This window comes from Nansenia antarctica (genome assembly GCF_963989245.1).
Source record: "Nansenia antarctica genome assembly, chromosome: 1".
NCBI lineage: Eukaryota > Metazoa > Chordata > Actinopteri > Argentiniformes > Microstomatidae > Nansenia > Nansenia antarctica.
Window position 1 is genome coordinate 26103324 of NC_137674.1, and position 11878 is coordinate 26115201.

At 44.8% G+C, this 11878-nt stretch overlaps 1 protein-coding gene across 8 annotated transcripts in view; it reads right to left on the reverse strand.

Moving 5' to 3' along the window:
- The window catches only part of trim9 (tripartite motif containing 9), a gene marked incomplete at both ends in the record, with an annotated part of 39704 nt that extends 28594 nt beyond the window's left edge, over positions 1 to 11110 (reverse strand). For all 8 annotated transcript variants that reach the window (XM_080532808.1, XM_080532804.1, XM_080532807.1 and 5 more), the window contains one exon: positions 10271 to 11110. In XM_080532808.1, the coding sequence (XP_080388934.1) occupies positions 10271 to 11110 (840 nt within the window). The remainder of the gene's footprint in view (positions 1 to 10270) is intronic.
- Positions 11111 to 11878: the final 768 nt, after the last annotated feature.

Here is an 11878-nt window from a genome sequence, read left to right on the forward strand (position 1 = left end):
CTAAAAGTTGTTTCAACAGCAGTTTAGTAGACAGGGAGATTAGTTAGCTCGCGCATAATGTGACTTGGATGAGACCCCCCCCCCCCTCCCCACCCAAAATATTTTTTTTGCAGATCTACACAATTCACATGGATGACCTATTTTGAGATAAAAACGGCTAATTTAGCAGAAAGGTGACAAGTTTGCACCCCTGATAAAACCTGTCTCCTTCATTTTCTATTTCATTCCAGCCTCGTTGTTTCTATGTTCCCTACCTGGTTTTAACTACCGTATACATTTTGGACTGAGTGGGTGAACACATCTGTCTCTAGCTGTCATCTGTCTCTAGCTGGTGAGTGGAACTGAGTTTAACCTAAGCTAGTGTGTTTATTGGTAGCTGTGTGGTAAATACTGTGTTAGTTTAGGCTGTGAGGCCTGCTATATATATATATAAAAAAAAAAAAAAAAAAAAAATCCTTCTATCACTGAGACTGCCAATGGCCCCAGGCCTGAGCTGGATTACTCTTCCTGCTACGACTGGTGGATTGTTGATTCACTTGCTTAGTCAAAATGTATTGATTGTAAGTCGCTTTGGAATAAGGCGTCTGCTAAATGCCCAACATTTAAAAAATGAAAAATGTTACTACCCTATTTTCATAGTTCATAGTTGCTCCTCCTGATACAAAACGGTAGTGTACTGTGCTCTGGTTTGTTTTCCCTCTTCTTAGGCTAGTCCTCTGTGTTACCTTCTAACAGCAGAGTCGTACCACACTGTTCCTTGTTCCAACCCAGAGGACCAAACCTCCTCCAGGAGGAGGTGTGAGCCTAGGAGGACAGCCTGGGTTAGAGGACTAACCACAGAGGAGGAGTGACTGCGGTTGCCATGACGACAGCAGCCATTGGTGACACACTAACCCTGGGACTTTCAGACGACAGGAAAGGAGTCCCGCTGCATGTGCTAACTGGGATAAGCGTGTAATTACATAAGTGCTTCTTAACGACCCCCTGCAGACACCAAGACGACCAAGAAGTGTTAGAGACACACGCACACGCACACTCACACTCACACTCACACTCACACTCACACACTCACACTCACACTCACACTCACACTCACACTCACACTCACACTCACACTCACACTCACACTCACACTCACACTCACACTCACACTCACACACACACACACACACACACTCACACACTCACACTCACACTCACACACACACACACTCACACACACACACACACACACACACACACACACACTCACACACACACACACACACACACACACACACACACACTCACACACACACACACACACACACACACACACACACACATACACACACACACACACTCACACACAGCCTGTGGTTCTGCTGCCAAGTGAACTCAGTCAGATCAGCCTGCATGTCTCCAACACATTTGGCCTCGCCTCGTCAATCAGAGGAAATAACAAAGAGTGATGATGAGGCAGCAGGGCTGGGTTTGGGTTGAGTGAACACTAGCTAGTTCACAGGCTGGCTGCTTGATTTTCACATTCGCAACCAGTGGCCTCATTCTGGACGGTAAGGTATCAAAGAATGGACGAACTCCGTATGGTAAATGGACTGCACTTACTGTATATAGCGCCTTTTTTGCTGCTCCAAAGCTGCTCCAAAGCGCTTTACAACGGCCTCTCATTCACCCATTCACACACACATTCACACACCAATGGCGGCAAGCTGCCATGCAAGGCGCTGGCCAGCCCGCTCACTGGGAGAAATGTTGGGGTTCAGTGTATTGCCCAAGGACACTTCGACATGAGGCCAGCCAGGGCCGCCGAACCGCCGATCTGCCGACCTTGTGATCATTAGATGGCGACTCTACCTCCTGCGCCACAGCCTCCCCTAAACCATCCTGTTTAACGACGTAGTGTTATAGACGAGAACACTGTGATACCAACTTTCAGGGACTCATCATCTGTCCTAAAAACCCACTTCCTTCCTTCATTTCTTGTCGTTAGATACTGCCGAACAAAAAAAGGTATGAAGTGGATTTTGTGACATTTATTGTTTACTCTAATTCCCTGCCTTTAGCAAGCTGAAACCTTCAGCTGATGCTCTGTTTCTCTCCCTAACAGATGTCACAAACAATCCACTAGCTGCAAAAAACAAACAATGTATTCAATGCTGCTCACTGGTAAATGTAAAGGACAGCTTTCTGATCCACTGACCAAAATCAATGAAATCCAGGGACAGTGTCAGGTCCTATCATGCAATCTTCATTGGTGAGTGTCAGGGTGTGTTCTCACTAGAACATTTGCTTCACCTGGAATCGGAGTTTAGGATACAATTCGCTTTGCTCTGCGTCATTTGGAGCTGTGAGAACGAGCATTCGAAGTCACTCCCGGAGCAAACAACCGACGGATGCTCCGCTTGAAAAGGGTGGTTTAGCTCCGATTAGAAACGACGCATCCATCACTTTGCTTCAACTTCGCTTTTGGTGAGAACGCTGCTCAAGGCAGTCCATAGGAAAACAACAGCGCACGTGTGTTGATCTGGATAAGAGCCGCGGGACGGAAGGGCAATTTTCTGACCAATCAACTACCTACGACTGTTGCTTCGATTGCGTATGTTACTTCGTTTACATAAAGGGCTGTGAGAACGCAAATCAGAGAAATAATTTATGCAACAATGTTGCAATCTCATCCACTTGCTCCGTGTCATGATTCAGACTTTCATGTGAGAACATTACCTAAGTGTATAAATAAAACCAACCTGCCTTCCACCTCTACAGTTTATGAGGCATAAGGGGCCTGTTAGTGTCGGTTCTCTCTGCGTCACCTTCTCCCAGTTATGTTTACACAGTTAATCTCTTTACACGGCAGACGGAGGGGTAAATATCACAGCTTCTTATGGCCTAGTACCAAACCACACAGCTTTCACACATCCCACCCCCTGCTGTTGAGTCTCATTCCCTTCCCATGGTGTTCCTTTGTCCTCCGCCTCATCTCACATCACAGGATCAGCCTTCGCTATCTTTAAGAATCTGATAATTATGTTTTGCTGCAATCAAAAACACTTTTAGCCAAAAGGACATACTGACCCAGTTTATGTATGTATGATGAGACACTGTCGTTAAGTCTGAACAGAAATGCCCCCCCGATCTGAATATGAAACTGTTAACCCTCTGCTTGCAGAGTCTGCTTTACACGTTTGGATTGAAAACTGATCTGTTACAGTTTCTAAAACAAACCATATTGTATCCTTTTGTCTTCGTCTGACCTCTGACCTCTGTCTCTGGGTTGTCCACCATTCCACCATTATATAGCGCCTTTATCCAAAGCGCTTTACAACGGCCTCTCATTCACCCATTCACACCAATGGCGGCCAAGCTACCATGCAAGGCGCCGGCCGGCCCCGCTGACTGGGAGCAATTTGGGTGTTTCAGTGTCTTGCCCAAGGACACCTCGACACGTGGCCCAAGCCGGGGCTCGAACTGCCGATCTGCCGACCTTGCAATCATTAGACGGCGGCTCAACCTCCTGCACCACAGCCGCCCCACAGCCGCCCCAATCTACACAGTGGAAAGGGCTGTGGACACAAAGGATCAAGACTGACAGTCTATCCCATTACTCTGTTCTCTCACCAGGGGAGAGATGGGGAGAAGGCTGGTGAGAAGGCTGGGAATCCTGCTGAGAGTGTCTGACTTGTCAGTGATTTTCTTCATCCCTACTGGAGATAGGACTAATAGGACTAACTTCCCTTTTCCCAATTTCCCAATGAATCAACCCCAAATCACCTCAGTCATGCTGCTGACACCACAGCAAAATCTAAAGAAGACATTTAATATTTCGTCTTGTCATCTTTCTGTTAGGGCTGCACGATTTGGGGAAAAAATCGAATTGCGATTATTTGGACAGATATCGCGATTGCGATTAATTTGCGATTATTATTTGTTTAAATAGCAAAAAAAAAAAAAAAAAAAAAGGGGAGTTTTTGTAAAGTGTGGCCATATCTCCGGCTAGGAAGGTCGTATCAACGTGCAGTTTGTTTGTACGTCTTCAGGGGACTTAGAGGCTCCCTCCTCTAGCACCCCCACAGCCCGAGCTACGAGTGAAAGAACTAAACTTACATTGGGTTGCTTTAAAGTTGGGTTGCTTTAAAATCAAGCTTCAGATTAAAACATGTGATGGAGCATTACTAACCTGACTCAGGTGGTTTGTTTCACACAACCATCTAGGAAAGCTTAATTGGAAGCTGTTTGGAAAAGGGCAGGTACTTTCAAAAAATACTTGGCAGGTGATTGGATGAATATCACCTATTTTCAGAGAGCATTACCACATGATACCATCAAACTATTAACTGCTCTAATTCTAATGCAAGGATGAGAACTTAAAAGATATGAATTGTATATATGATAACCTCATCTCATCTAGACAGGTGGCTACTTTCTAAGATGATCCAGCTATTAAAATGATCATTTGGGGATACACTGTGACTATAACTGAAAGGACCACATCTAGATGACTCGGTCAACAGTCGAACTGATGAATGATAGAATGGTGGTCTCTGACTATGGAGCACAGACACACGTCACCTTGACTTAGGAATCTGTGACATACTTCAGCCCAAGGCTAGGCTAGGCTAACCTCTGCGTCTTTAAAGCCGGCTGGTATGAACGAATGGTATGAGGTTATGCATACAGGACACATTCATGTTTGACAACAGAACAGTTAACTTCCATGTATCCATAAGCCTGCTATACTATATAAACACCAACCCGCAGGTTGCTGAGACTGTCAACTCTGTGTCTGTACTTTAACGCCGGGTTAGCATGAGTAGCTAAGCTAAGCTACCGTCTCAAAGACTACAAGCTAGCTAAGCTAAGTTTAAGGCTGGACTAACAGCACCGACATGCACTTGGCTGGTACAGTTAGTATAGTGAAATTGTACACTTACCTGTCGCAATTATAACATACTAACGTTTATCATACGTCCAGTAAGCCATGTGGTGTCTAATTGTCTCCGTTACGTTAGCCCAAAGTCTCATAATAATTGGACTGACTGTCGTGACACAACCTATGCCTGCGTTCGTAAATTCGCTCTGAGAGCGCCGGGTTCAAAGTCATAAAGAGACCAAGTAATTTGATTGGACAAGAGGCATTCCATGAGTGCTGATCAAATTTCCAAAAGAGGTTTTAATCTCAATGTGACTTCCTGGTAAAATAAAGGTTTAAAAAAAAAAAAAAAAAAAAAAAAAAAAAATCGCAGGCAAATCGCAGGCTTTGCGATTAGCTAATCGCATCATTTCAAATCGCGATTTCGATTTAAAATCGATTAATCGTGCAGCCCTACTTTCTGTCTATCCTTATTACTCACATATAGAGGGCATCTAGGATGAGTGTTTTTTTTACTTTTAAGTAATTTTTTTCAGAGTGGGGCAGTCCCACTCATATTTTTCATTTTATTGGACAGATATAGTGAAGAGAGAGAGGTAGGTAAGGAGAAGAAGGGAGAGAGAGGGCATGTCAGCAGGGCATGGGCCGGATTATAACCCATGCTGACATGGGCATATGTGTGCACTGTAGACCGCTAGACTGCTAGACCACTGGACCACCCCAGGCCACTAGGATGAGTGTTTTATAGAGTTTTGTGTGATAGGGTAAGATGATGTCTCTCAGCAGTGTGTCTCTCAGCGGTGTCTCTGGATACCGTGAGGTTTGGGCGGGAATGAGAACACCTGGCAACATGAAAGAGCGGCATATATGAGAGTTCTAGGGGAAGGAACATGTCCAGCTCCCCGCAAAGTCCATACATTACTGAGCCCAGAAGCAGTTCCCTACTGGAGCTGAGAAGAGAAGAGAGGTAAGACATACAACAGGGGGGCATCTGGGTCGAGCTCAATCCCAATCTCTCTCCCCTTGTCAGAGTAAACTGCCAACTGTCTGTGACACCCACACCACTGTTTGTTTTTATCACACAAATGAATCACCTTTAACTGACAGAAAACCAACTGACGCTGTGACGCCGTATTCCATTTTGAGTCCTGTGTGACTCTTGATATGTCGTGGCGTTAGAATTATAAGGTTCTATCTCAATTTCTGGTCAAAATTGAGTTTTTTACATAATCTGATCCATTAGGTGTTTATTAATGCCTGTGTGGTGTTATTTTTTTAAATGTTGACATTTTGGAGTTAGTAATTAATAAAATACAAAGGTTCCATCTCACAGAACATAATGGAATGTAAAAACGTTGACGCTCAATTAGGGCTGCAACGATTAGTCGACATAATCGACGACGTCGATCATAAAAACTCGTCGACGTGGAATTTTTGTGTCGACGCATCGTATATTAAAAAAAACAAACAAAACGGGAGCCATGCAAGAATCAGCTGGGTAAGTTTTAGCTAACGTTGTTAGCCAACTGGCTAACGTTATATTGTTAGGGTCGTAATGTTTATGTTAGCTTTACTGTTACATGTTGGAAAACAACGTCTCATGGACAGGGCTGTACATGCTATGAGCGTTTGTGCTATTAATTTATTTGCCCTGTGGCACGCGTGTGACAGACAGAGGCGCTTGTACAGTATGTAACGTTACGTAGCAGGGGTTTTCCATGTTGAAGCCAGGAGAACGCGAGATGAAATGAAGTGAGGGGTGGTCGCTATTAAAATACCAGGTAGTCATGGTGGATGATCATGAATGATGCTTGATAAGTGAATGCTATTTCAATTATGTTGAGTCCACCAGCGAGCTGTCTGTAAGATAAACAGCGCCAAGCGTAGCCTACTAACGTGAGCTGTCTGTAGTCTAGCCAGCAATGCTAGCTAGCCAATCAACTAGCTCTGTGAGCAGCTGTAGCTTGGCGTAACGTTAGGTTAGATAGCTAGTTAAGCCGGATTTATGCTTCTGCGTCGCCATTTACGCGCAGCGAAAAGCCACACGACTAATCGAGACTAACCGAAAAAATAATCGACAGATTAGTCGACTACCAAAATAATCGTTAGTTGCAGCCCTACGCTCAATATCTCTGAACTACCCTAAACAGAGATAGAACCTTATAATTCTAAGCTCACGATATGTGGAGCATTGAATAACACACCACAGGATCTGTCTTTCTCTGGCCCAACTCTGACGTGATTTGGGACATGGAAATGTCCCCCCACCCCCCCCGCCCATGGACCCACTTGTACAGAAACATAAGGGAGAGAAGAAAGGGAGGGGGATATGTAATACTAGAACCCCTTGAATTTTGGTTTGCTTAGCATGACAGAAATCGACTTTGGAGACATGAAATTGATTAACAAGGCAGATTAGACTCAGCCATGCTGATTTGGGGGGCTGATAAGACATCGCACAGATAAGACGACGCCTGGCAGTGGAATCAAGATGACGTGTGTGTAAATCTCATAGATGGAGCGTGGAGGGAGAGATTAATGATCTGAATCATAACGCATACACACACGCACGCACGCACGCACGCACACACCAGCCAATATGGGGGTATGCTGGAATGCATCTGGGATACATTCCTCCCAGGGTATGACATCTTAGACCTCTACACATCATCAGAGGGGATTTGGTTGCTATGGCGGCAGGTGGACCTATGCAGTTCAAGAATGCGTGACATTGTAACTGGAATACAATATCAACCGTATCATTGTATAAATCACAAACAAATGTTACAAGTAATGTACAATTAGAAAAAAATCAAATACTCTTCTGGTAGTTGTACTAATATTCTGTATGTTTCACTGAAATACAGGGAACCAACAATGGACAATGGGCTATTAGCCCATGCTCCGGTGGTCCTGGGAACATGACAACATGGCGATGGTAGACACTTCTGACAAAGCAGTACATTGTGCTTCATGGGAACTTTGCATATAGCTCTGATCCACTCGACACTGACTGTTTGAGTTCTTTATAAGCCTTTCACACAACCTCTCCCAAAGAAGCAACAGTGAGTCGACAATAATTTGAGAGTAAATGGTGGTAAAAAAAGATGGGCGGATCCACAATATGTGCACATATTTGTGTGTGTCATTGTGTCTACTAGTGACAGTTTGTGTGTGAGGCATTCTTAGTGTGTCCAAGTGTATTTTGTCGCTACAGGGTCACTACAAGTTTCAACAAGTAAAATTTAAGACCTTTTTAGACCTTTTTTTAGACCTCTTTGAATATAATTTTAGACCTATTCGCGACACCATATGATAGCTTTTTGTCATCCTCGAGGTGATGAAATTAGGGATTTCCCTGCCATACAGACAAAAAAGGAAGCGAATTGGCATTCTTTTGATTCCAGCTTGATTCATTTCCGCGTAAATAGATGTGGTCGGACTGACTTTCCTTGCAGGATCTCATTTCTAAGACCTAGCACCTCATTTTTACATCGAATAACTGAAATGTAAGACCTTTTTAGGCCTTGTAAATCGGTAAATCGATTGCTGGATTTTAGACTTGAAGGCTTTTTAAGACCAGCGCGGGAACCCTGTAGCTAAAGCTTGTATGGGTGGAAAAGCCTCTTCTAAGAAAGTTGTTGAGGAGGACTGCCCCAGGTCAGGAATGCCCGTGGGGTCGGAAAGCTGCCCATCCGTCCTGCCAGCTCGGCCCCAGCACGGCCATCTGTTAAGCCTCCATACGCAACAGCTTTAGATAACAGGTCAGAATGGAGCCTCAAACAATAACACTGAAAATAACAGGTGCCATGGAAACAGGCAGGGAAGGGAAGGAGACTCGGCAGGCTACTTGCCAATAGTACAGTACCGGTATTATGGTTCACTACTTCGCTTATTTGGTCCTTGAAGATGTTTCTTTCTTTCTTTCTGTTTCATTTTGTAAGATGAAGAAGAATAAAAACCCATGATCAAGGTTCAAGCGTTGACTATTTGCTTTGAATGGACAAAACCCCCAATCTCCTCTTGGGGTTTCCAATAACCTGGAGGTTGAATAAGGTTGGATCATACATAGTGATCAGGCTGTGTATGATATAATCACAGGTGTTTGCCCAACCACCCTGTCTCTGAATGGATTAGGCCAGGGAGTGGATAAAGCGAAAGGGGGATGGAACAATGTTAACCCTGCTGCTATTTTATTTTTACTTAATGGACCTATGTGCAACAGTGTGTGTGTGTGTGTGTGTGTGTGTGTGTGTGTGTGTGTGTGTGTGTGTGTGTGTGTGTGTGTGTGTGTGTGTGCATGTGTGTGTGTGTGTGTGCTCTATCACCTTTTAGTGTAAAAATGTACGTTTGATTGTGTTACCATGGTTTTGCTGCTGCGCATAGTGTCCAATATTACCAGGCTAAAAGATAGACATCATTTCTGCACAGTAACAGTATGTGTGTGGGTGTGTGTGAGTAGGAGCCAGAGATAGCTGCTATATCTGGCCCTCTCCTCCACACCCTCCTCTTCCAATCAGCCACTAGGCTCTGGGAGTGTGGAGGTAAGGGTTGATGGTGTGGAGGCGTACTGTAGATAAACGCCACTGGATATAGGCTGGGCTTATTAATGCACTTTGAAGTATAGGATCCTCCTGCGCCTGCCCACAACAACTCAGGCTGCGTTTGTAAATTCGCTCTGAAATCTGATCAGCACTCACGGAATGCCTCTTGTCCAATCCAATTACTTGGCTCCTTTATGACGTTGAACCCTATCCCCGAATTTACGAACGCAGCCTCCTCAGTCTCCAAAATAGCATCTGACTCCAGAGCAGGCTGACATAAGGTGTATTATGTGACAGTGAACAGTGAACACATACTCAGCTGTGTTGACTTGAGGCTATATATTGACATATAGAAACACTTCAAAATCTACAAGAGGAAAAAAAGTAACCTTGTTTGCTGTTGGCACTTTGCGTCTTGGAACTGATGTTCAAAGACTTTACCTCTGCTGGCCTCGACTTCGTTGCGTTACTTATGCATAGTGACAACTTACTATGCACGGGAGACGATGGTGCCTCTGGTGTTTAAAAACGTTTGTTTTCCATGTACAATCATGTAGCCTACTGATGTCTTGGTGTTGTATCGCAGTGCGTGTTACTATATAGAGACCTAGAACATGTAGGCTACACAAACGTTTTTCCGACCTGACCCAACAACAATAGGACACACAGTAAAACGACCAACCCTATTTGATTCCATGGAGATGGAGTGCATTATAAAAGAAACATTTAACTAAATTGGTGACAACAGGTCTACTCACTTATAACCTCATTGTCTTGCTATCACATGATTAGACTGACAGAGGTAGCTAAACTGTAAAAAAATGTTTTTAAAAATGGAACAACATTTGGCACACATTACCTTGTGCAGTTTCCACATGGCTCCTAAAGCCTTCACTTCATGTGTCCCGTGCTTCCCTTCTTCCAAACACTGGTAGCACACAGGCATCTTACACTGTACACAGTACATACTCAGATTCTCCAGTTCGTGTTCTGTACATGTGGAAATCTTTCGGGGACTTGTTCGGCGGCTTATCCGACCCTGCGCCGGGGGTACCAGCCGATGCTTGGCCAGCGGACCGCGGGGAGGATGGCACCTTAACCGGCAGGGATCGCAGTAGAACACGTCACATTGCTCACACATCACCGTGGCCTCCTTGGGACTTTTCTCGCAAAGCTGACACTTGAGCGCGGCGGCCTTGCTCTGTTGGTACCGGTCCACCACCCCTTCCAGCACCCGGTTCTTGGGGAACCCGCGGAGCCCCCGGTCATCCAGGAGGAGGCTGCGGTGGCACTGCGGGCAGGTGATGCAGGAGTTGCGGGGGATAGGGGGTAGGGAGCCGGGGTGTTGTAGCAAGTGGTGGTGTTGGGGAGGGGGTTGAGGGACGGCAGGGGGAAATACCCGTACCCCATTTGGGGACTTCTGGCACGGGGTGGTCGGGGCACTAACGAAGCCCCCATACGAGCCATATCCACTGTCAGCCTCACTGTACAAGCTCATCTTATCCAAGTCAAGGTAGTCATAGTCAGAGACCCCCGAGCCAGAAGCGCGACTGCTCTGCGGAGACTCGGCGTCGGGGGTCTGCACTAGGATATTCCGAGCACAAGCCAAGCAAATGTTGTGGGAGCAAGGCAGGATGATCGGCTCCCGGAAAAAAGATCCGCACACCGGGCACTTTAACTCTTCTTCCATTTCATCCATTTTTGTATTGTCTCTTCGGAGAGAAATAGAAGCCTATCTCTCAATCAAACGTTTTTTTAAATACGAATTATTGCGTTTTGGTTATGTCGCTCAAACGGCTAGAAGACGCGCTCTGCACTCGCGGTCCAGCCCCGCTCGGTCTCATCCACCAGAGCAATGCAACCTTGGAGGAAAGGCATCTGTCGGCTACTTGTGGAGCAAACCGAGACAACAAACTGTCAGCCAATAGACAGACAGGATGGCAAACCACCAGGAAATACCGAGCAGCCATTGGACAACGCAGCGGTCACTGGAACGGTTACGGTCCAGTCACGTCACGTGCGCTCTCCGGCATTCCATATGCTTATTGGGCACGAAACACTTTAATTGATATTGATTGGAAACCGAACACGATTAATCAGAAGCAGACATTACACTGTCTAAATGCTAAACTAAGAATTAACATTCTCTTCTTGTTATTACCTGTAGTAATAATGATGCATGCCTAATTACTCCAGTAACAACATTGTATCAACATGTGACATACATACTTAATTGTTGATGCCACCTTAATAATTTAGAATAAAACATAATTTAGACAATAATTTAGAATGATAAATGAATTGAATAAATTCAACGTAGTTATACATACGAGATAATATAATATTCTGAATTCTCATATAATATAATCTTTGCTTTAAGTAGGCTACAGAAGGTGTGTCGTCACTTATGGGTTCCATACACGAACAAATTAGTGATTAATCTGGGAATTCGTCATTCACGAGGAAT